The following is a 25,743-nucleotide window of genomic DNA, read 5'->3' as shown; positions in this document are numbered from 1 at the left end:
GGGCGCCGCTCCACGTGGGGCGCGTCTCCCGGATTTAACCGCGCTCGGGGAGCCGCCGCCGCCGCTGCTGCGCCTTTGCCCTCCCGGGCGGCTGCGGCTCTGGCGCTTCCGGGCGGGCGGGGTTGGATCTGCCCTCAGCGAGGGCGCTGCGGCGGGCTGGAGGGGTCACTGCACAGGCAAAGCACCCTCAGCGTGGAAGCGCTGCTTTCCTGGCGGGGCCTGTCCAAAAACACCTCTGGGAAGCAATGTCAATAGGCTACTTCGCCTTATGACATGTACTTTTGAAGTAATTCTTAGTTAATTTCTTTTTATTGTTTTATGACTGTATTTGCCCACTTCGAAAAGCATGCTTTTCCTTTCATTTCGGTAAGAAAGGCCTGTGTAAGGCATCCATCGCAAGGGAAACTGGTTGCACAATGAAAACAATAAAATGCGTCATGAAGAAAAGGTGTTCAAATAAAGTAAACAGAAAAATGTCTTCCTATGGCAGTCTTACCAATAGGTGCTTTATATATATATATAAATAAAAACTATAGAACTGGCAAGGTCTGCTCAACTTGAAAGCAACTTTGAACCAAAGTCTTGGTGCATAGTTGGAAGAGTCTAGATGTAATGGTATATATTCTATCCTCACATATAGTAGTGTGAGTGTATTTAAAATATCTTGACAGTGTTATGCCCATTCCATCTTGGTTTTCTCCTGTATTTGCTCAGTTCTTCTATTTTCTCCTATATAATTCCCTTTACTTTTTTTATCTGTTGTTTTCATAATTTGTCCATCATTATGAACGAGTATATACATCACGGTCCTGAAGCTAACAAGTTGGTATATGACCCACCTACCAAGAGGTGCAGGAAAGCAGGGTTCAGGCTTGTATTCCAAGTCAGCAGTGATATTAGGATGGTACTGTAAGTGCTTTCCTGTTTCTTTTCAGGTTTTTCGACAAGCATTCCAGTAATGATATGGATAAGAAAATGGCTTACAAACCAACTTTCTTTGAAATATTTAAGGCACAATGCAGTGAATCAGGTACAGTTTGACTAAAGTAAATAATTTTTATTAGAGTTGCTTTAAGGATGTTGATATTTTATAAGCATTTGCAGTGAGCTTTATGCCCCATAGAAAAGCATTACTCAACTTGTTTGCCTGTTCTACTTCCCCAAAATCTTTATTCAGTTATCTACTTTTTAATATATTTCATTTAATTTTTATTTGTAGCATTTTTTCATAATGTATTCTCAGTTGCTTCCATGTACTTGCTTTAGCTGTGTTTTTTTTATGTAGCTGCATACAGTCCAGGTTTAGTCTTTTCCCAAATGCAGTTATAGTCGTATGATTTACTAATGTTGGAAGGAACCTGTGTAAGTTGCCAGTCTGAGTAAAATAAGATATAAACTAAAAGCCAGAAGTCTACTTTTAATTTTATACAAACTGGATATTTAATTTCTCTTTGTTTAGTTTCATTAATGGTTGTAAAATTATGGCAGACCTTCTTTTATACCTTGTCGACATCAGAGTTCATAGTTATCCAGAAACATGGTAATAAATAGAATTATGGCGTTGTGTTCAGTATAGGCTCGTGTCCTGCATGGAACATTAGTTTTGCTATGATTACAACTAATTATGGTGTGGTCCTAAGTATATTATGCATAGAATGAATATTCCTATTTTATGTCCTGTTTTAATGACATATATATTCATACTTCTTACTGTTTGTAATTTGCATGCCATTTGGCAGGTACTTTTTTTTTTTTAATGTGGTGTTGTGTGTGTTTTTCTTCATAGATTTAGGGCCTGTAAGTCTCAAATGGTTTGAAGAACTCAGCTCAGAAGCTCCCCCTTATGAGCCTAAATTGTTAGGTGAACTTGATGGTCATATTGGCTGGCTTGATCAAGCTTCTTTTAAAACTCCAAGGGCAAAACCCTATACATACAGCCAGCTGGCTTCAACTCCACTAATTTTTAAAGAACAGAGTACAATATTGCCACCTTTTTCTTCTCCTGGAAAAGAACTGGATCAGAAAAAAATAGAAGCAAGTGAGTAACTTCTAAAATAAGTTTGTTTAAAGGCTTCTTGTGAGCTCCAGAAGAGAGAGGCTTTTTTACATTTTATTTTTGTAGCTGATGACTTATAATGTAATACAAATTCTACAGTAGCATTATTGATAAGCAGAAAGATTATTAGGCTTCCTAAGCTCACCTATACAAATGTGGAATCAATCTTAATAATGAATTTAGCCTTGCAATGACCTGATAATGTATCCATACAGGCAAAGACCACTGTAGAAAAGATATTGTCCTATTCCTAATGCTCTAAATAGTGTTAATATAAGGAGTATGTAAGTTTGTTAGTGTAACTTGGTAACTGAGAACCAAAATGAATTTTATGAAGAGTCTGATTTTTTTCTCTGTCCTAAATCTAACTTGTGAGCTAACTCTGAAATCTTTTCAAGAAAGAAAATATGATGCTTATCACACTGAAATACAAAGCAATCTGTAGGGCACTCCTCAAATTTTCTTGGAAAGATTTGGAAGAACTTAGCTCTTTGAGTTAGTAAAACTGTAATTGATGGAAAGAAGTCACATTTTTCCGCTTGAAGAGAAAGAGTTCTACCACTTCTACAGGGCAGTTCTCCTGTCGCTATTTCCAAACCCCAAGTACATTGTGAAAGTACGTGTCACTCTTCGCTCCTTTTTGATGTACCTGCAAGTTGTAGCACCTATCCTTCTTGGACAAATAAGTTGTAAGAATATTTTCTATGGAGGAATTTCTAACTCCATTCCTGCAATATCTGTTTTGTACATCTACTTTGTGTATGTCCTCCTTAGCAATGAGATAAGCTTTTCTAGATAGGTCACAGACGAACGTAAGACTCTCCTAATTATAGGACCTCTTTTTAGAACCTGAAGTGAACTCTTTAAAGGTGTTGAATCATGCTGCTGTTCACATACACTTTATAACATTGTTTCCGTAGACTGTTGTTACCCTGTTATTTCTCTTAAGTTTATTGCCAGACTTCTGCTCAACTTGCACTTAGCTGAAAATGTCTCTTCCATCTTTACCTATTTAGACTTTTACAGTGTTAAGTCCCTGGTGAATTCTCAATAGCATTTCATAGGATGTAAACAAAGGAACTTTAAACAAAGGAACTTCTTCTGTTTTGAAGAGGTTACTCTTGCTCTCTGTGTGTGCATATGCGTGTTTGTTTATACACCCTAATGATTATAGTCAAGAAAGACTATTAAGGAAGTTTCTGTACTTACCTGTTGGGCTGTCCTGCAGCATGGCCTGAGTCATGGCCAACTGACTTATGAGCCTAGGTTTCCCTTCTGTAAAAACAAGAGTAGATGGAAGCTGATGCACATCTGGATATCGCCTTGATATGGTACCGGGATGCAGCCATGCTGTTGTGCGTGTGGACTCAGGAAATCGGAAGCAGTCAGAGATGCAGAACATAGGTGTAATTTCTGAGATGGAAATTGTTTGGAAATTTTTAAGTAGGAATTGTTTGAGTTGATGCTTGTTCACGTGGGGAGTTCACTGTTCAAAGGGTTCTGCTTCTTTGGTGAGCATGCTTCCTTTTTTACCTTGGGATGCATAGCATACAAATGGTTTCAGAAAAATTTTTTTAGCAATAGTTCCAGAAAAATTTTTTACTTTATGCTGTTCATTCGTATCAGGAAGTGTATGTCTTAAGTAAAGTTGAGGGAAAGCTGGTATAAGTGCATGTTTGTATGTTTTGAGTTTCTTCTAACTTCTGCAATAACAAGAAATGCACAACACAGTATATCAACATTAAAATGGAATATATTACTTGAATAATATCTAGGAAATATACTGAAACAGGTATTTAACAAAAGAATAAGGTGGCAAAAGGATTTGTTTATTTTGGCCATGCATTTGAAATGTGTTTAGCATTGTTTTGATATAGAATTTGAACACGTTCAAAACACTAGAGGAGAAGGTAACATTACATAATTTTTGGTACAAAAAATCATATTTTGCATATTTTTTTAAGCTTATCTTTAAACTTCAAAAACAAAACTGTTACGTGTAGTTCTGCAAGGTTTTGTTGATCATTATATTCTGTGTTCCAGGCAAGGAGAATTTGATTAGTCCAAGAATCATAAGAACAAAAGTAGATCAAGGAAATGAAATATTTGCTTCTCCTGTTGGTACCTGTCATGCTGCTAGGTATGTTAAATATGTTAACACAAATTTAAAATAAAATGGATTTTAAACCCAAAGCGATCTTAAAACCATCATATTTGACTGGTAGAATTTTTCAGAGCAGTGGATAATCTTGCATATCTTCCTGTATGTTTATTATACTTGCATATTGCCAAGCAAGTTGAAAATAAAATGCTAGCTAATTTTTGAAAATTTCCCTGTTCTCAGGTGTTCTTCCTTTTTATTTTTTACACTCTTTAACAGCTGGCATAAGAGAGTTGTTAACATTATTTCACTTTCCCAAATCCTCAACATCCAATGCAGGCAATAGTAGTAGTAACGTATCATGTGCTTCTAATGTAGTAATTTGTAAGGCTATTCGTAATATTTACAGGGATCTTCTTTAGTAATATTCTTAGTTTCTCCAATAAATATGTATTTTTCAGATAAATCTGCTCAAACTACTCATGTTGATTAAAAAGAATAATTAAATGAATTATCTAATTCAATCCAATTAATTGAGCCAATTTCCATAGTTTCATACAGCATGTTAAGAAATGTGTAGATAGATTGTGTTGAGATTTAGTATACAGTTTGTAAGACCAGTCATCATTGAAAATGAACATATTTTACAGCTTGAAATAAAATTACCATGAAGTTCAAAATACTAACTGGTGGTCCAGAAAGACACACAGGAGAAAAAATTTACATTTTATTTGTCAGGGCAAAAGTTAAGATTGAAAAAAGAAAATAAAGGGAGTGGTATAATTTATTGTACTTAATGTCTGGTATCAATATTTACTGTTCTTATTTTCAGTTGAGAAATAAAATATTTTTTATTTGTTTTTTTGTGGTCCAACTACTTTAAGGAATACTTGCAGGACTCCACAGAGAAGTGATATTCCAGGTGTGTATTTTCATTGTTTAATTTTACAAAATATTTGATATCTGTAGATATAAATTACATATTCTTATTACTTAATGCTTTTTAGGACCATATGGAAGCTTGTTTTGCACACCAAAACTTTTGGAGGTAAATATTTATTCCCRTGTTTTGTTTTCTTTTTCTGAGGGGTATGTTTAGAATTTTGTGTAGAAATAATTGTTAAATATATTTCTAGGTCAGAACTCCAAAACGTATTTCCGAAAGTCTGGGAGCAGAAGTGGATCCAGATATGTCCTGGTCAAGTTCTTTAGCCACACCTCCAACACTTGGCGCAACAGTGATAATAGGTAATTCTAATAATGAATAGTTGTTAAGGGTTAAAAACTGTTCTGTTTTTGACACTAGAAGAACAGGCATGTTTGAATTTTCTTGACAAAAAGACAAAACTCTTACAGCAATGCTCATTGGGCAACTTTAAACAATGTCACTCTAAAAGGAAAAAATGAAATTAAATGTGTAATTGCTTTCAAATTTTTCTTCCTTTGTATAAGCAGTTAGGGAATATAAAATTAGAGTTAACATAGCAAATCATAGAAAGAAGATTACGTAGTGGTTGCTTATATTTGCACCATCACAAAGCAAGATACTGTGTCAAGGTTAAGTCATGTGAGTACATTCGTGATGTCCAAGGGTATAGTTTGTCAAGCAGCTTTCCAGCAACAGCACTGGCTTCAGCATTTCAAGCCCTCTCACCATCCTCACTGTTGTACTGAGGTAGTGAAGCAGATTGGGATACTGATCCAACTGAAAAACAATTTTTTCTAGATTATTCAGACAGAGCAATTCCTGGATCTCATTTACTGCACAGCTGCACAAAGAGCTGTGTCYGCATAATAGAGGATGAAGATGAGTGGGTGATGACTGTTAAATGGCATAGCCACTGAACATCAAGCTTCGACCTAAGGTTTTGCCCTAAGTGGGATTTGTTTACGTGCGATAAAAGGCAAAACAAAATTTGACTTTATGACTTGATGATGAGAACTCTTGAGAAAATGCAAAGATGTGGATGTTGGTTTATATCCTGAGGTTGTTTTTTAAAAAAATTTATTTATTATTAAATTGTCGCAGTATGAAGTGTATGACTAAGAATGCATTCTGGGAGTCCCCTCTCTGAGCAGGGATGGGCTACTGAATTGTGCCATTTTGCCTGTTCATGGCTTTGGAATGATGTGACTTGAAAAGGAAGTCTGGGGAAACTAACCCTAGCTTAGAGAGACTCTCTTGGGAGATGAGTTCTGGTTTGAACCCTCTTTCTCATTCTCTCGCTTTCTGGATGAGCATAGTATTTTATAGTCATGATGCCCACTTTCTGTCATCAGTCACCTGTAAAAGGAAAGAGTGAGAAAGTGTAAGTTGTTTGGCTGCTTCAACGGAGGGGTTCCGGTTACTAATCTTAATAGCACACAGGAATCTAGATGCCATGTCAACGAAAGGTGGTATTTCAAGATACTGCTCTTTAGTAATCTTAAAAATAGGGTTTACACTCTCCTTTTATAATATAAATGAAACAGATATCGCTGCTGTTGCAGGGGGGAGCCAAGGAAAAATCAAATTCTTGACAGTGACTTAAAGTATTTATCCAGATCACGTGACAGAAGAAAATTAGGGAGCAGTGCCATGAATAACTGCTGGAAAGGGTGATGGGCTTAGGGTGGTAGCTGCTGTACTTGCATAGCAGCAGCCACATGCTATGGTCAAGGGTGTTTTACGCTGTTACAGAACTGCACATGTATGCTATCTCTTAGCAGACAATCTCACCTGTAAGTGTTTTAAGCTAAACTTTCAGTTAGTCTTTAGGAGGCTATTATGTTAGCTTACAGATTTCAGTTGCATTTAAAATAATCAAAAGAAAAACCCTGTCAAAACCCCAGCTGTATTTGAACACACTCAGCCAATTACCTAAGAACAAATGAATTGACTTGTCTATCTTTCTTCTAAAGCTAGAGAGAATGATTCTATTTCTGAAGTAAAGCAACAAGATGAAAGAGCTGAGATAGTAAGTAGATTTAAGAGCTATGCTRTTCTTTACGCTTAAGCTATTTAGTTACATACTCAAATTCCTTAAGCCAAAAATAAAAAATTCTGTCACTTTAATTCTAGGCTCTCTTATCTGGCTATTTTTAAAACTTACTGCTCACAAAACTAAGCTTGCAAAACCTGGCTGAAGGCTATGCTTTCACAGATACAACCCCTTTGAGGACTTTTTTTTTTTCTTCTTAACTTGGATTCAGTGGCAGTATGAGTCATTCAAACAGAAATCGACTCTAGGAACTGCAATATGCTACTTTGCTGTAGGATTGGTAGTTCCTGTGTTTTCCTCCCCGTTTGTCAAAGTTGTGAGAGTTGTTGTGTGCCTTATATTGTCARATAAGCTCTTGTGCTCAACCACTACACCAAGAGTTAAAATTGAGTATTAATTTCAATTCTTTTGTTAGGAAAGAGAGAGGTCCTGCACAATTGTAATTTTACTCTGTGTGAACACTTAATGATTATTGAGACTGAAAACTAGGGGCAATGCTGATGGGATTCAATTGTGGATTTACATTTCATTCTTACTACCTGAAACTGCACGGTTAACAAACCAACTGTTGCAAGTTAAAACAACCTTTCTCCTTCTTTTAGTTCCTCCCCCCTTTTTTTTGAGAGAGGGGGAGGGGCAGGCTTATTTATAATAAACTACTGAACTCATTCACTGCCCTTAAATTGGTTGCAGAATTATCAGCTTACTTATTTTCAGGATATTCAGTTTCCCTACAAAAATATGCTACATTTTATTTTAAGAAGTGCAGAATTACTCATATTATAGTAAATGTTTAGGGTTATATGCTTTAATGTTAAGGTGACCCTTACTGATATGCAATGTATGTAACAGCTTGACTCTTGGGTTTATAGGTTTCACATAATTTTTTCTCCAAACATGGTAAATGTCCTGGAAGGAGTGATACAGGTATACAATCTATACCAGAGGCAATAAAGCTAAATGGTGAAGATTTTGGTAAGTATTGATGCTTTACTACTCTTACTGGGCATTTTGTGAAGCAAGACTGAGGATGAAGTTGCATTATATGATTTGAGCTAATCTTACAGTTTATTTCTTCTGCCAGTTGTGTACTCCCACCTCCTGAATTGATTCTACTTGTAAAACTAATCTTGCCATAAAAAGCGGGATCAGTTTCCGATGGGTCAGTGAGTTAGATCAGGTTACCATGCTGTTGGATAACTAGATTGGTACTGATGTAACTAAAGGGGAGCGACTGTGTCTGAGAGGGAAAAAAGGTCCAGGCTGAAGGGGGAGCAAGATTACTATTTCTGGCTATCATATTGGTTTATCTTTATCATGCAATTTCACCCTAACACTCATTCTGTGGTGTGCTTGCTTTTTAATCTCGCTATTTCTTTCTTCATTTGTTTCATCTTTTGTAGTTCAAAATATGAAAAATCCTTTAGGAAAAAGGAATGTTATCCTTTTTAATAAATCAGAAAATACTTGGCCAACAAAAATTGTTTTCATAGTTTGTACTTAGAACATGTTAGTGAAGAAGAATAAACATACACTTTAGTTTGGCTTTCGCATTTTTGCTGAGAAATGATGGCAGAAGGGAAGGATATTAACAGAGAACTTTGTTCAGGCTATGTGAGTGTTGTAGAGATACACATGGGATAGATGGGAAGCTGAATCCTTGGGTCTGTGTGTCTCCTCCTTATCTAAATTAAATGGGCTGCCCTGAAATATTGTCAGTAAATGTAAAGATTGCCAAAGAATCAGTTGAGGAATTGACAAGGAGGGCTAAGAGTGCTGGGATCAGGAAACATCATTGCTTGCAGAGAGATGTGTGCTACTGTTTTTGTATTTCAGTTTCAAACATGAAGGGAGAGGGACAAACTGGTGCTAAACATAAGTAGTTTATGGTCAGTATAACACTTCTAGAAGTGAAGGACAAATTGATGCCCTGTGCTGTTTTCCAAAATACCTTATCACAGCCCATAATACAGTAGAAAAGCCTAGTTAAAATGTCTGTAGTAAAAAGAAGAGGAAGAAGAAACTGTGGCCTTTAAAGTTCACAATAATGTTTGTGAGTGGTTCTTTTTCTACATCTTCTTCTTTTGATAATATTTAAGTTGGCATTCAAAGATACAATGCTAAAAGAAAGATAGTTTTGTTGACAGATGATTACAGGGCGAGAGGATGTGGGCACAGAATTTACTCCAGAGGAATGCACTTTTAATCTGGGAAAAGGACTTGCAGCCTCAGTCTGTAATGTTATAGTTTCTTCTTTCAGAAATCTTGTTTAGTGATGCCTTCTGCCACTCCAGTTAAAAATAGAAGGGAAAGAGAATCAGTAACTGTTCAAGAGATGTGATGAGAGAGGTGATTTTATGCCTACAGGTTGGGCATGAGCAGTTACTAGACTGTATTATGGACTGTTGGATAAGTGTGAATAAGTATCAAGTAATCTTCTAGGGACTTCCAAATGGAAAATCTTTCAGACTCTAGATTATTTAATACTTCTAAATGAGAAAATAGTTCTAAATTAAAGAAAATTTACCTGAAAAAATGCTTATGGAAAAAAGTTATGGTATTGGTTATGTGCTCAGAAAAACAGAAGACAGGGATGTTTCAGGGTACTTGGTTACAATTTCTTTGATATGAAAAGTAAGTTTTCCTGTCTTAAAAAGTACCCCCAGAATAAAATCTAGCTATCTTTTTGAATGTTAAATATTTTAAAAAGTAGGACTGGTTTCATAGATTTGAGAAGGCAATATTTTTGTTTTGTATATATGGGTTTTCAAGGCTGTCTACCAAACAGAGTTTGGATTTTTTTTTTTCCCCCACTGCCTATTTCTGTACACAAACAAAAAATCCTCATTATTATTTTTCTAATATTTCTGCCAATCATTTGGGACCTGTTAAAGCTGGCTAAGCAATTAAAAAAAAAAGAGGATATTTAAAAATCCTTCTAAATACTATAATATTGTATATCAAAGGAAAAGACATAGTTTAATAGAATCATCCTTAAATAACAGTTCCTTTAACTRCCAGCTACAGATATAATTAGACAGCCCACAATCTGGTATAAATTTCAGAGGAAAAAATCTAGATGTTTATCTTGTAAAGTTTCCTACTCAATTTCCTGTCTTGAATAAAAGCAAAATTCTTTTGAAAAAAACTAGGTTTCATCTTAGAAACCTGCTTAACCACTACAGCCCTCAGGAGGCCAGGGGCATCTGCACATGTGTCTCTTGCCTGCTATCTCCTCTCTCTAACAGCAGCTGTTGGAGAATAACCTACTTTAAAGGTGCATACATTTATCTTCCCACACACACTCCTGAGTAAAGGTAAGTACAGCTTTGGATTGTAAGGTAAAAAACACAATGCTGTTTCTCAAGTTATTTCCTATAACTTAATCTTTATTCTGTTTCCTCTCCCTGTCTTCTCTAAACTATTTAGAGTCTGAGAAGATGTTAGATGGCTCATTTGGCGAGATGGATAGCTTTGAGGATGCATTCAGCATGCCTGTTAAGTTCAGTGGAACCCTTCCGCTGATGCCAGGTGCCTTGGATGCAGTGGAGATATGTGAAATAACCACAGATAAAGCAAAAGGAAGGGGGGATGTTCCTTCTGAACAGCCTGTGAGAAGACAGACTGGCGGTTCACAGGAAGTGAAAACAACTAGCTGGACTGAAGAAAAACACTCTGAAATGAAGGATTCTTTAGTTCAGAAAACTGATGAAGAGATGAAGTATGTTAAACATGCCTGTTTAATAGAGCATGAAAAGGAATTGGAGTCACTTAAGTTCACAACAGATGTGCAAGATAACGGAATACAGAAGTCATCTGAGAACAAGAAGCTTGTGAAAGAAGACCTCTCATCTTCATCCAGTCAGTGGTCTCAGCTGAACTTATCTGGTCTAGATGTAACTCACTTGGAAATGTCTATGTGTAGCTCTCCACCATCTGACTTAAGCAGAGAGAAAAATTTAGAAGAGAAATCAGTACTAATGACCAAAGAGGATACTGTAGAAACATCCTTCCCAAATACTTCAAGTTTGTTAAAAGCACAAAAGCTGTTGAGTGTCAATTTGTCAGAGAAGTGCTATGAAGTGAAAAATTCTGAGAACGATCCAACATTGGAAATACCTCCAGTAAAATCTGTGTCTATGAGTATTCAAGATCCAAAGTTAATAAAAGGATTTGCTGCTGAAAAGGTTTCTAAAGTGAGCTTTTTAGACTGTAATTCTTTTCTAATTGAAAGTACAAATGTCACAGAGTATGCCGTAGTCTACAACAGCAGCTTTTCCAAGCATTTAAAAGCAACTTCTAAATCTGTCATAACTGATGTTCTGTCTCATCCACTTGTATGTAGCACTACATTTCCAGATAATTGCAGTGACCTACATTTAACGGGTAGTGAAAATACTCTTACAAAATCTGGCTTAAAAAGGCTAAATATGTTATCCAGCTTGAAAAAGAGATCCAAGAGGTTTATTTATACAATAAATAACACTTTACTGTATCAAGAAGAAAAAATTCAGAAAGAACTAACCTCTGAATCACCTATTCATCCTACATTGCCATCTTCGGAATTTGATTCATGTGAATTTAAAAGTTGTCACGCGGCCAGAGATGATGATCAAGGTATATCATTAAGCTTTTTTCATTGGTGGAGGATTCTCTGTTCATTTATTAAATTATTTATTACTTATCAGTGATAAAGCAGCTCTGCAACTGACTAGTCTGGTAACCAAGATTTGGAATTGGTCTGATAATAGTGACAGAATAGCATTAATATTTTCAAATAGTCTGGTGCTAACTTACTTAGTCTCAAACTAGTTTCTGGCATAGAAACTTCCTCCTTGAACCATTATTCTAATTGACAAGCTCAGTTATCTTTGCCATTGCTGTTTAGACACCCAGACTGTCAAGTGTCTTCCTGCCTTTGCAGATGATTTCTAAGACAGCATAAAGAATGTTACAGTTCTTTGGCTGTTTTTCTAAAGTTAGAAGGATTCAGTTTGTAGATCTGTTTCTTCCAGGAGCACAAGATATTTTTAAAAACTTAAATTATATAATGAAAGTAAGCACATACTCTTATTTTTAAAAGCTGTTGTTCTTGCAGAATAGTTACCTAATATTGGGAATTGAAGTATTTCTCTTTAAAGTTTAAAGCATATCCTTTGCTGAGACACAAGGAATGGAAGTCCGTCTTTTCAAATTTAATTAGAACTACAAATCAGTTATTTTAAATGATGGCATTAACTGCAGGTTACTCGCATATTTCTGGCTATTAGAACATGATTAGATCAGACAAAGCTCCAATCTTGTCAAGACTTTCACATTTGGAAGAAAAAGCAGTATTTATGGTACCAGTGTTAACATATGTATCTTGTGAATGAGTCAAAATTCTATGAAAGTTTTAATTTGCATTTTTTTTGAATAACTGATAACCACTTTATTAACGTGTCTGTTCTGTAATGTCTTTTTTTGTAGACTGTTTGCTTTCTGCTGAGAGAAAGCATTTGCAATCGAGTATCAAGGAAAATAATTTCAGCACTTGTACCGTAAAAATGGATATAATGGATAACTCATCTGATAATGCCTTCAACAATAGGCTGAAACAACACGAGCTGAAAGACATGGGGGAAAATGCAGGAGAGCTTCAATCTGTTACATCATTAAAATGCTTAGAAGTATCTAATACTTTGAAAGAAAACACGACAGATTCTTTAAATAGTGAAAGAATTTCAAACATAAAACGTAAAGTTCTAACTTCAGCACGCCTTATGGCAAGAAAGCATTCCAGACTCCTGCCTAAAGGCTATTGCTTAGAGAAAGACAAGGAGGATATGCATATGAGTACTAATGTGAGTGATGAAGCTATTGTACCTCAGAACCTTAAAGGACAACTTGCACAGTCTTCTGCTGGTGATGATGAAGGCTTGACTGATATGCAGCATGACACAACATCTGCGACAAACTGTAGTTTCAATAATACTTCGAGTCAAATCAACTTTGACATAAGTAAGGTCAGTAGTGATTGTTGTAATAAAATAGCAACTGAAAAAAAGCTTGCTACAGACCAGTTGTCAGTAGTTGAATGTAGAGAAATACTTGCACCTTTGGGAATAAAAGGCTCAGAAAATTGTAATACTGAATTAAAACAAGGGAAAAAAATAAATATAGCTTCCTTTTCAGAAATTGTAGCTGACAATCAAGAAACAAAGTCAACTGAAAATGATGAAAACCTTCAAGCAACTGCTTGCAATAATGTAGATGTAGAGAGCCCTAAAGAATTGTTGGATTGTATAGCTGATAATTCTTTAAATGAAGTAATTTCTGGAAAAGATAAGCAGGCAGCACCAGATCTTTTTGCACAAGATCATTTTGCAGCCATGACTCGAAAAGCAAGACTTTATCTGTCAAAGAAAGTGCCAGAACCTAACACCGAAGATAAACATTACTTAAAGAAGACAAATGTAATTCCATCTAAAATTCTTGCATCATACGAAGATATATATTCAGTAAAACCTGTATATTCCAACAAAAACCCAAATGAGAACCTAGAACATAAGGAGAGATGGTCAGGAAATCTAAACGCATGCAATTTAAATCTGAGCTTTGGTGGCTTTCAAACTGCTTCCAATAAGCAGATTAAATTCTCTGAAGACAACATAGCAAAAGGCAAAATGTTGTTCAAAGATATTGAAAATGAATGCTTTGAAGCCTCTTCCATGGCAAGAGTCAGAACTATTTCAGATCAAGTTAAAGAGGAAAATATGTTTTTCTCAGATGTGGAAAGCAAATTGGACTATAACTTACCCGATTCTTTAGGTTCACAGGCAAGTTTTCTTGAACCGAGGCATACACAGTTTATTTCACGTAAAGTTGATCTATGTACAGATTTTCCTAGAAGTCAACAGTCCTTGCAAGCACCAAATCAAACTTTGACAGCAAGCCAAGAAGCTGAAATTGCTGAACTTTCTAATATTCTGGAAGAAACAGGCAGCCAGTTTGAGTTTACACAATTTAGAAAGCAAAGTAACATGTTACAAAGTCATGTTTCTCAACAGTTTGGAACTGCACAAGCAAATGGAACAACAAATGTAGAAAATATTTCTGAAATAAGGAAAGATACTGGTTTTTGTAATGCTCTTAAATCTGAAAATCAAGTAAAAAATGACAAGTATTGTAGTAAGCAGGAAGACACTAATGAAGAGTCTAAAATGATGGAATATGAAAAAGAAAACAAAATGGTTTTCCATAAAAATAACAAAGAGGTTACTTTTACTCCCTTAGATGGAAATGGATGTAGAATATCTGATGGTCAAAGCTTTCCAGTGCCTATACAGGACAGCTTTTCTAATTTTGTGGGCTTTGTTTCGGCTGGAGGTAAAAAAATAAATATTTCTAAAGCAGCTTTGACCAGGTCTGCAGAGCTGTTCAGGGACTTGGATGGTGATAACTACTTCTTTAAATCTTCTGAAACTAATACTAGATGCCAGAGTTCAAATGGACATAAATCTTCTGACTGGAATTTTTTCAGATGCCTCACAAAAGAAAACAGAGGAAAGACAGTTTGTGTTACAAACTTTAAAAGCATAGGTTCTGATTCCTGCACGGGTTCTGTTTCCCACCATTCAGAGAAAAAATATGAGGAAAATATTAGTACACCATTTAGGGGAAATACAGAAAATTGGACAAAAAGATCAAGAAATGATGAAAACATCAATTTCAGTTGTACAGATRATGCTAGGTATTCTGCCTGTGAAATGGGAAACAGTCTGTCATCCATTAAAAAACACAACCAGAATCTGAAAATTTCCAAACAATTTTTGAATCAAGGAGATTGCCAAGTTGAAGGCAGTTTGCAAGAAGACTCATTAGATGTGATGTGTCTAGGAGATGCTACTACAACTGGAGGAAAACATAGTTTAAGTATATCCGGTGAAATGGAAAAACTAGTTCCTAATCAGAAAGGACAAGAGAAAAATCAAGAAGATAAATACTTACCACAAAGTTTGCAAACTGCAGCTGATGGTGATATATCCATTTCTGATGCATCTTTGGATGATTCTGTATACTTGCTCAAGGTAAAATGTGACAAAAGAGATGTGAGCGTTTCAGAGAACTCTGATAAAAGAAAGACAAATAGTATAAATACGGAAGAAGCAGACACCACCCCTGGTAAGAACCTCTTTGTGAACCACAGTGAAATAAAAATAGGCTCTTACCATCATCATCAAATGCCTTTCCGGCAAGATATGGATGTTGAAGAAAATGCAGTTAAAGGGAGTTATCCAACTGGTTTCCATACCGCCAGTGGCAAGAAGATAACAATTGCTGATGGATTTTTGGCTAAAGCCAAACATTTTTTTGCAGAAGAAAATGTTTTAGGAAAGGAACAGAATGACAATTTTGAGGACCCCTTAAAGAAAAGGAGATGTAGTACGGACTGTGCCAAAGACTGTGATTCATGTATTGAAAGCACTGCTCAGTGTGATCCAGAAACACTTAATTTCAGTGAAAACCTTCTTCGTAAAGAAACTGGAGATCAGTTTAAACAGACAGTAGAGCTTAGTCCCTTTAAACAAACTGTTACTCTTGATACTGTTCAAGAAGACGCATTTGTTAATATAGATAAAGATTGTGAAAGAAATTTTGGAATTCAACATGCACAAAAAAAAGCTGATGTCAGGCTTGGAAAGTCACAATTAGAATACTTTCCTGGAAAGGACAGTGATGCTTTGAGTGGAACTTCATTGTCTGAGGACGAAAAACTGTTTGCAGAGAGAGATATGGATTGTTCAGCAAAAAAGAATTATCAGTCAGAAAACACGCGTGATTCTCCTGTGCAATCTGCTGTATCTCTGCACTTAATGAAGGTATCAAATGACCTTGCAGAGGATTCTATGCCTAGAGATGCAAAAAATAGTTTATTTGTTGAGGACAGTAAAAATAAATCTAATCAATCCCTCCTCTTAGCTTACAGCAGTGTTTCAAAAAGTAGCTCTTCTCATTTGAATTGTGACAGTAAGGAAGTTGACTTAGAACATCTAAATGAATCTTGTCCTGATACAAACTGCTTCACAAACACCACAGTTACTGCTCACCAAGAACAGTCCCTAGTTGGTGGTCTTGAAGATGAAACTAATTTGACCAGATTAGAAGAAACATCTCGTAGTTTTAATTTTGAAAAACAAATGGGTGATCTGAAACCAATTATGATTAGTACAGCCAAAGGTAAAACAGTTTCTGTTTCAAAAAATGTATTAGCAAGAGTCAGAGAAATATTTCAAGAAGACAATGGTGGATCTGTAAAACCTCGACCTGAAACTAAGTCAAAAACTAATGAGATGGAAGTTGCTGCAAATTCATCTTTCATTGTTCATGCTCAGCGTCCTGATTCTGCTAAACTCTTAAACGCTGCCAAAAGTGAGGAGACTAATTCATTTGCATGCCATTTCATTAATGTAAATGAGAATGCAGGTGAAAATGGACACCATGATACAAATACACTTGCAGATGCAGAGTGTGTTCCAAATTCTCAGCTGCAGTGCTTTGAACAGAATATTAAGCTTTTAGGACACTTGCCTATGCCAGATAAGCAAATAAAGCAGTCAGATTCTTCTATAAGTAATCTTGGATTTTTTAGTACAGCAAGTGGTAAACCAGTACAATTATCAGAAGAATCACTAAGGAAAGCTAGGCAGCTCTTTTCTGAAATGGAAAATAATAGTTCCTCAGATCTGCAAGGAATACTTTCAGTCGAGGAAGATGTTAAAAAGTCTGAAGTGAGCACCAAAGCAGTTCCTAAGAAAATGGGGCTAGTATTACTAAAAGGGAGAGAGAATTCCGACACTGAATTGATTTTACATCCTGCTTTTGGGTTCAGCACTGCAAGTGGAAAGCAGGTAAAAGTCTCTGAAAATGCCTATCAGAAAGCAAAGGCAATTTTAAAAGATTCTGATGACTTTGTAAGGAATAGGCTTTGCATTACAAATCAACTTGGTTCAACTAAAGAGAGCAGTCAACCTGTAAAATCTCTAACTGATTGTGGTGATACAGCCAAAATAGTAGATAAAGTGATCTCAGAACCCAAAGTTGAAGAAAGCTTCAATGAAGAACTTGAATTAGAAGGCATCTACTCAGAGGAAATGAAGCCTCTTCCAAGCACTCACCATGTTAAAATGCCTGAGTACATACTGCGTAGTAAGAAAGACAAGCAGTTAACATTATTTAAAAATAGTTTTCAGCAAGAGGAGACTTCGTCTCTTGGAGAAGGGCAGCAGAATCTGGAGAAGGAAACAAAGTCTGAAGCAGTTTCATGCAGTACTATTGCTAAAGCAGAACCGAATATTAACCTTACGTGTTTCCAAACTCCAAAAAATTGCTTGCAAGTGGAGGCTGTAGAAAGTGCAAAAGCTTTTATGGAAGATCATCTTTCAGGTTCTGGAGTACGAATTAATGCCACACAATCCTTCAGTGGCAGAATGCTGGATAAAAACTTTCAAAATAAGATGTTTGGGAAGAGGCACTTGGAAGGAAATACCTCATTTGGTAGGTTTTTGTCTTATATATGTTCCACTTCATACTTCTGTATTGGTGGGCAGCTTTTTGCTTATAACAAATTGATAATTTTGTCATCAAGAAGTTGAACTTCTGTCTCTTAGTGTCAGCAACAAAGTTATTGCTGCAAGCAAGGGTTCATTCGTGCTTTCCAGCCTAAAATGCATAGTACAAGCCAAATTTATTAGTAATAATTCTAAAGCTGTGCAGGTTTTGCTGTTCTGTGAAAGCTCCAGTTGTTGTGTAAAGGTATGGAAAAAAGTTGCTACCTCTTTTCTCTCTGAGGAGATAGTGTTAATTGTCTTTCTTTTTGAATAAGATGTTGTGCTACTCTCTGCACAAGTCTATTTTTTTTTCATTTAAAAATGAGAAGTATTTCCATTTTCAGCATTTCATGCCTTGTGAATGAGGACAAGGTTTCACTTATATTCAGACTGCTAGTCTTCTGATTTGAAGAATAGGTTTTGGTCAAAAAGCACAGTTCCTTGCTGTCTAAAGCTCATCTGTCTCAGGGCTGCAGTGTTGATAATGGTTTTTGCACAGTCACCCAGAACCCATTCAGGGATCTGGGCCAGCTGAAAACAGCTTGCGGAAGGGTTAGGTTGCAACAGACTCACTGCCCAGCTCCACAAGTTCTGCTACAAAGGGCAGGGAGCTAGTGCAAGAAAGTTTGGGTAAGCATGGAAAGCCAGATGGAACTGCATTACTCCATCTTGAATCAGTCTGTGCCACAGTGGAACCATACCCTTTGTTATAACTTCTTTAAAAAGATGTGTTACATATTTTTTTTAGAATTGTGTAGGGACCCCTTGATTACTGAAAGTACAAAAGAAGACAGAAGCGAGCTGTGGTGTTGAAGTCCGCTATGGTTGACTTCCTGAGGCAGACTGTCTCTGGGATGTTTGGTAACTTAAGGCTCACAGATTTTGACTTGGAGGGAACAACCTACTGACCACAAGAGAGTCTGCAACAGACTTTATTGTATGGTGTCTCAAAACCATTTTTGTTAACGCTATATAGTCATCCTGTACAAAAGAAAGCTTTACAAAGTGTGGTAAAGTATCTCTGAATTGGAAAAGGATGCTTTTAATATAGAAGTGTGGTCTGAAGACCTGCTACTTCTGTTTGCTGTGACTTCTTGAATGTTTTATTTAGAAATTTAGTTAACTTATAGTGTACTGGGTAAGAAACTGAACTTAAAAGGAAGTTCATTTTTTAAATCTGTGTTTTTATCCTAGGAGAACCTCCAATTAAAAGACAGCTGCTACCTGAATTTGATAGAACAAAGAATCCTGCCAAATTTTTGAAAGCTTCAAAAAGCACCCCTGATGGTAATTTTAGCGTTCATGTGTCCTAAGAAGTAATTTGGTGTCAGGTGTTAGCTTTAGAATTCTTCAGTTTCCAATAAAGTAACATAAAATAAGATTGCTCAACTGCTTCTCTTATCAATATAGTCACGAAAAATCAAGGAAGCTGCTATGATAATGTGTCTGCTGGCTTGAAATCACATGATTAATTGCATGCCTTATCATATAGTATCAAAATATATTAAAAAGTACTACTCCTGCAAGAATTCTGTTTTATTTCTGACATGGTAGGAATTCATCCAATTTCTCACAATCTCAAATCCCAAACTCAGTTGGAGGAATGTATTTTATTGTTCTGTAATTTCATAATTAAAACCTATATCTACAGGAAAATGAGAAGGTATTGACAATCTTAACATGTAATTTGTGAGGAATGTAGTTACTGAGAGGCATCTGCATTACAGATGTTTTTAATATTTTGAGCCAGTAACATGGAGGCTAATGAAAATGAAACCAAGGTTTTAAAATTTGAGATGACGTTTTGTGGAAAGCTGATTTTACTAGGGTGCTAGGATCATGTGATTTTGACCACTGCTTTTGATCATAGGATAAACCGTTTTTTTCTTTTAAGTAACTTGTTCTTTCTAAGTATTGTTGGATCTCACCTGGAATTGAGTAGCAGGATTCATTCACTAAGTCAGAAAAGCATGTACAACTAATAATTATTGTCAGATCTTTTGTCTTAGATGAGAGATGTTTCTTCACAGCTGCTGCTTTTGGAAGCCCTGAAAATAGTACAGAGTGTAAAAGAATCCAGTTTGATGGGTGGATTTTTCTGATGATGTAGAGGACTCCCCCTTTCATATACCCAGTGCTATAATAGTGCTAGCTAGATCTGGGAAACATTTTATCCATCTCATCGATACCACTTCCATTTTGGATTGTCTCAGCCAGCTATTCCCTAACCTAGACTGTGATCTGCATCACTGATTACAAGAATTTGGAAAGCCTCACCTTCCTATTTCTTTAGATAATGTGAATGACTTTTCTCTTGAAGCTATGATGCAGAAAGATTTGGTCATGAATGGTTTCTAATGTTATTGTTCAGACACACAGGTTCAGTTTTGGTCCACCTTTACTGTCCATTTAAGGAAGTACCTTTCATGCCAGGCTACTCCCAAGGGAATTATACTTGGATTTCTTCTGCAAATGGGAATTATAAAACTTGTAATATTCTATTTAAACAGTTTTTTAAAAATACTTTATTCAAAGTATTTCTCTCATTCTAAGAAGAAAGCTGAAAGGGGAATCATACTTAATCTCAGATTGTGAATGTTTTCATTTGCTGCATCAGATTCAGGAAAAAAAAATCCCCTGTGATCCCTTCAATATTTTATGGGAGATTCAAACCACTTTTCTTGAACATGATTCCAACACTCAGAAAATTTCTTTGATTCTTGATGAGCGCATACTGCTATCAACAAAGTTGACTTCCTTTTGGCCTTGCAGTAGCATCAAGAAAGTTTACAGTTATCACAGTAACTATAATGACTTACCTACATGAGTGTGCAGAAGTGATTCTGTAACTAGATATTGGACTCCTAGAAAGCTATTCTTTTGAACAAATTCATTGGTTCCTGAATGCAGCCTTAAATCTGTTCTAAGCATAAGATTCATGATTCAAAGAAAGTTTTAAATGGAACTTGTAAGTTGCTGCCAGAGAACAATTTTGTACCCTGCATCTGTAAATAATATCCTATCCTGAAACAGAATCTGGACAGTGTTACTCTGTATGGTGGAACAACTGAAAACAGTTGTTCTATCCAAATCTTTCCTCTGACTCCTAGATCACATGGCATCTTGTTTATATGACTTCTCATCTGAAACCTCCTTTTCACAGCCTAAAGGCACAGCACAAATCAATTTAAGTTCCAGTCAGACGTGATTTAGATATGTTGGTAAGTCCAAGATAAGCATGTCCTTAGAATAATGGAAGGAGGAGAACCTGGTTTGTGCAAACATGCTCTCTTCTTTTGCAGTTGCAGATAAAAAAAATAAATAAATTGCTAAATGAATTCTTAATTGAATGGGGAGCTTACCTGGAATAAAATATAAACATTCCCCTACCAGGAACCCAAAACATCTTACACACTCACAAATGAGAATTAAGAGTTTAGCCTTATAGTCACTTATCTTTTAGAGCTGTTTGTAACCAGTACGAACAAGAATTGGGGTGCAATAGGAGATGGCATCAGTTATTTGTTTTTCAACCTGTATTGTAACTGCCAAGAACCTTAGCTAAGACCAGTCAGAACTCCTGTGTGACCCCAGATGTGCTGGGTTTGATTCTGGTTCCCATAGTTTCTTAAGATGGCTACCAGTCTACTCATACACTTATTGCTTGCCAAGTGTTTTGACACCAGCCAAGGGGAAATACTGTATTCCTAAATCTTTCTTATTTGTCACATAAGATGACGTGTGTGGTTGAATGTCATCTTTATAAAGATCTTGCTCAGTCTCTCATTTTCCAGAGAGAAGAATCTTTAAGAAAGGTTTACATTTCTAAACTGAAAAAAAAAAAATCAGTCATGTGAGGTTAATCTTGAGTTTCGCATCAGCATTTAATTTATCAGGTGTATTGAACTATGTATTATCATTAAAGAGGAGAACTCTGTTGTTCCTTGAAAATGTATTTTGCATTTATGATGGCCTATCACCAGACTACTGACAGTTATGTTAGTTTCCTTGGTTTTAGCCACAGCAAGATTTTTTGAGAACCTGTAAAACAGTCATCCTTCTGGTGTCGAACTTTCTCTGTTAGGAGTTTTTAATTTGTGTTTGTTGGTCTGTAACTATCGGTGTATCCTTGGTTTAGTTGATAAGGATAACTGTAATGCTTAGATCAAACAGATGTTGGCAAAATATCTGGTGCTGGCCATGTGGAACATGTCAAATGCACAAGAGCATTGCATTCCAGAGGATGCCAGTTACTGAACTGGTAAATAGAAATATTTCTAGGGGCAGTCAGATTATGAAAGACAAGTTTGTGTTATAAAAATTTTTTAATATTCAGAAATGTAAAAGATAATTGGTTTTTCCTTCTGTAAGTGGTTTCTAGCAGTACTGTTGAAAAAAATAGTTCAGATATCAAGAGCTGTTCTCACAGTAAGATTAGCCCTGGAAATGTTAAATGTTTTGTGCCTGATTTTTTTTTNTTTTTTTTTTTTTTTTTTTTTGTTCATCGAAGATAAGCTAGGAAAACGGAAATGGCTTTCTCAACATCAAAGACGTTTTATACAAAGATTTTATTGTAAAAAACATGACGAAGAACTGTTTTAACCCACTTTGCAAACTTGTCTTTCTCTGTATTAACATTATAAATATATAGATATGTTCTGTAAATGTCCATCCATATAATGTACCATTTCAAACTTTTTTTTCTAATTACAGGCATTTTCAAAGACAGAAGAAAATTTATATACCATGTTCCTTTAAAACCCATAACTTGTGGACCTTTGGGGTGAGTAATTTATAATATATTTTAAAGTTTCTTAAGACCTTGCAGTTTCTTGTGACATTTTTAACCTACGGTAGTAATTTACTACCCAACTTTCTAAAAGACTAATCATTTTACTTCAGAATAAACACATCAAATTACCTATGACATGTATTGCTGCAGTAGTCCACTGAGATGAAAACCAGAAATTTTACACTTTTCTTTTTTCTCAGTAGATGCAAATTAATTATTCATTTTTTAAAATGTCAAAGACTAGATAACATTCTATCTTTTTATTGACATGGTGTTGAAAGTTACTTTACTAAATTAAGAATGTCAAAATTTTTACAAAGATTTTTATGTCAGGAAGCTGAACCTATACGCTTAAATATTTTCGCCTCTGCAGTGCTACTAAAGAACGACAAGAAGTCAAGACTCCTACCTTTACTCTACCGGATCAAGACTTCAAAGGATTTAAATCTAAATCTGCTATTTTTCAGCACTGTGCACTAAGACAGTCTTCAAGTGGTACTTCAGGGTTTTCTACTCCACATAAGGCCTTGGCTGAAAAGACTGAAGAAACAAGAAGTTTATACAAACCTGGCAGAACTGTTAAAACTTTTATTCCACCCTTCAGAACAAAGCTGACTTTTTCTACAAATGAACAAGACAGCAGCAGCAGATGTGACTCATTGATCAGCAAAAATATGACTAAAGAGAGGGAAATAAATCAGATCACAGCTGAACAACATACTGCTGCAGCTCACCACCCCCAGTCAGAGGGCAGCAATTGCATTCAGCAAGCAGCAGACACTGACTTAGAAAATGGCAATTCAGGTATTTTCAGATTTTGATCACTTACCTACTACAAATACTAACAATCAGAATTTGATCTTTAAGGGCTTTGCACATTCTGTCAGACTTTTTATTTTCTTTATAAGCTTTTTGTAGGGAAATTAGGAAATCATACTTTATACTGTGCTCATTATATGGCATGCGCATCTTAAAAGTTAATTACGCATGTGAGCAATTTGGTTTCACATGCTGTTTCCGGAACAAATGTTTAAGTTGGTTATGTTTCATCTGATATTTGATTTTATATGTATATAAAAGATATATAKAKAGAGAGAGAGATATAAAAAATCTATAAAGATCCTAGAATACTTAAATTGTTTTTTATATATATATATAGGCCACTTTATAGAGTGGCCTTGCTATACTTCATTCACTTCTATAGACGCATATATACATTCTGTTTCCTGATTAAAATGTAGGCCTAACCATACAAATGGCTGACTGTGGCATTTTCAAAGCAGCAGAGTTTAAATGCTCTGTTCTTTCACTTTCATTGGTATGCGGACTTACTTATGCCTTCTAGTCTCTCTAGAATGTTCCAGTATGTATAACTTATGTAACTACTAAAATCACATAGTTTGGATTTCTTCAGAAGAACTCATGTATATCAGTTTAAACATATGCATAAGTGTTTGCAGAACTAGATCCCCTGTTTACAGGTCAGGATCTCAGGATTACAGATGTTTTAGTCATCATCTACCTGTTTCTTTTCATTTGGCATTTTCTATGAAGATAGAGTTCAGTCTGGGGAGAAATATACGGTATTTAGTTCAGGGACTTCAGTTCATTTCATGTCAATATTTTTCAAATACCTTCAGTAAACACTGCTTTTTACATGCTTTAAACTTTGAATATTTAGACTGTTACAGATTCTAAAGACCTGTGTAGTGACTTGGAAAATATGCATCTTTGAATCTGCTTTTATTATATGACTATCTTTGATAATATTGTAAGCAGGTTTTCATGATTTTTTATTTTCGCAGTTATGAGCAAGATGATGACAAATCTCCACTGTGCAAGAGATCTGCAGGAAATGAGAATTAAAAAGAAATATAGACAAAATATTAGCTCACAACTAGGCAGTCTTTATGTCATAAAAACCTCTGCAAGAAATAGAATCTCTCTGAAAACTGCAGTAGAAGAGAAGTCTCCTAGTTCTTATTCTGCGGAGCAGGTATATTCATACCTTTATACTGTGCATCTTTTCAGGGTCTCTTCCTTAAACAGGCAAACAAAATCTTTTGAATAGATACATTTAAGTAAAATGTGTATTTTGTTTGGTTTCAAGATAAGTACAGTACAACTATTATACCAGTTGCTACAGCTTTTTAAGGAGTTTTGTGTATCCACAGTTTTTAAGAATATTCCAACTAAAAAGAATCTTATGTGTTTCTGTAACAATCATCAAATGAGAGAAGCAGAGCAAGGAAAAAATCCACCAGTGATAGCAGCCAATGACCTTTAGCCCATATAAAGAGTTTTTTTTAAATAAGCTTCTTAACACCCAGTTAAAATTTTAGTTGAGCTGAGTCAATACCAAAAACGTCTTGCTTTTGGCACAGTAAAGGTGCAAAGCCTGTTGAATTTTTGAAATCCTTTTTAAAAGCACGCATGTGCTGCTGTGCTTCTGCAAAAATAATTGTTGAGAGTTCCTCCGTTCTCCTTGGATTACATACAAAATGACAAGGTCAGATAAAAGCTGACTCAAGCTCATGAGATACTATATGTGAATTTGTAGCATTAGATGTAAAGAATCAGCTGAATTCTTACTGTATTGTCATTATTTTGTCTTTTTCATCTAATTTTTTGCAGCTTTACACATATGGTGTTTCAAAACATTGCATACAAGTTAACGCTGTGAATGCAGAATCTTTTCAGTTTCTCATGGAAGATTTTTTCAGTAAGGAGTATTTACTAGCTGGGCATGGGATGCAACTTGCTGATGGAGGATGCCTAATACCTACAGATGAGGGGAAAGCTGGAAAAAAAGAGTTTTACAGGTACTTTTACTTATGAACTTGAGGCAAGTGTGCTATATTAGCTTGCGATTCTCTTATTCCTTACAGTAAATTCAACAAAATGGTCTTTTATAACCTCTGGCTACTTTTTTACCATGCATTTTTAGTACACTTCTGTTACTGTAACTATGTAGACTACTGGTAATTAAAATCACTGTTCGTGATCTTAATTGAGCATTAAGTAAAACATAAAGTCAATTCAGAAAATTTCAAGAGTTTTTTCCATAGCGTATGTAGTCTAGAAAAATGTTACTATTTACTGATTAATTTAGCCCTTTACCATTTTGTTTAATTAATAGCATTAATAGGTTGTGATTTTTCAAGTGGAAAAGGATTTGTCTCTGGTAGGCTCAAGAGTTTGGCGGGGGGGTGAAGGAATGAAGG

General features: G+C 35.6%; 1 protein-coding gene across 1 annotated transcript in view; it reads left to right on the top strand.

Annotated features, from left to right (window-relative positions):
- Positions 1-975: 975 nt before the first annotated feature.
- BRCA2 (BRCA2, DNA repair associated) overlaps positions 976-25,743 on the top strand; it is a 39,908-nt gene continuing 15,140 nt past the window's right edge. The window contains exons 1-17 of the mRNA XM_026087806.1: positions 976-1,030; positions 1,787-2,038; positions 4,100-4,195; positions 5,026-5,079; positions 5,165-5,205; positions 5,294-5,405; positions 7,059-7,114; positions 8,011-8,117; positions 9,446-9,458; positions 10,576-11,755; positions 12,608-13,475; positions 13,644-17,674; positions 18,922-19,014; positions 22,441-22,510; positions 22,893-23,323; positions 24,325-24,515; positions 25,154-25,341. Of these exons, the coding sequence (XP_025943591.1) occupies positions 976-1,030; positions 1,787-2,038; positions 4,100-4,195; positions 5,026-5,079; positions 5,165-5,205; positions 5,294-5,405; positions 7,059-7,114; positions 8,011-8,117; positions 9,446-9,458; positions 10,576-11,755; positions 12,608-13,475; positions 13,644-17,674; positions 18,922-19,014; positions 22,441-22,510; positions 22,893-23,323; positions 24,325-24,515; positions 25,154-25,341 (7,838 nt within the window). The remainder of the gene's footprint in view (positions 1,031-1,786; positions 2,039-4,099; positions 4,196-5,025; positions 5,080-5,164; positions 5,206-5,293; positions 5,406-7,058; positions 7,115-8,010; positions 8,118-9,445; positions 9,459-10,575; positions 11,756-12,607; positions 13,476-13,643; positions 17,675-18,921; positions 19,015-22,440; positions 22,511-22,892; positions 23,324-24,324; positions 24,516-25,153; positions 25,342-25,743) is intronic.

Source organism: Apteryx rowi, unplaced genomic scaffold (genome assembly GCF_003343035.1).
Source record: "Apteryx rowi isolate R43461 unplaced genomic scaffold, aptRow1 scaffold_735, whole genome shotgun sequence".
NCBI lineage: Eukaryota > Metazoa > Chordata > Aves > Apterygiformes > Apterygidae > Apteryx > Apteryx rowi.
The sequence above is the reverse complement of the archived record's forward strand: the minus strand, read 5'-3'. Positions and strand labels throughout refer to the sequence as shown.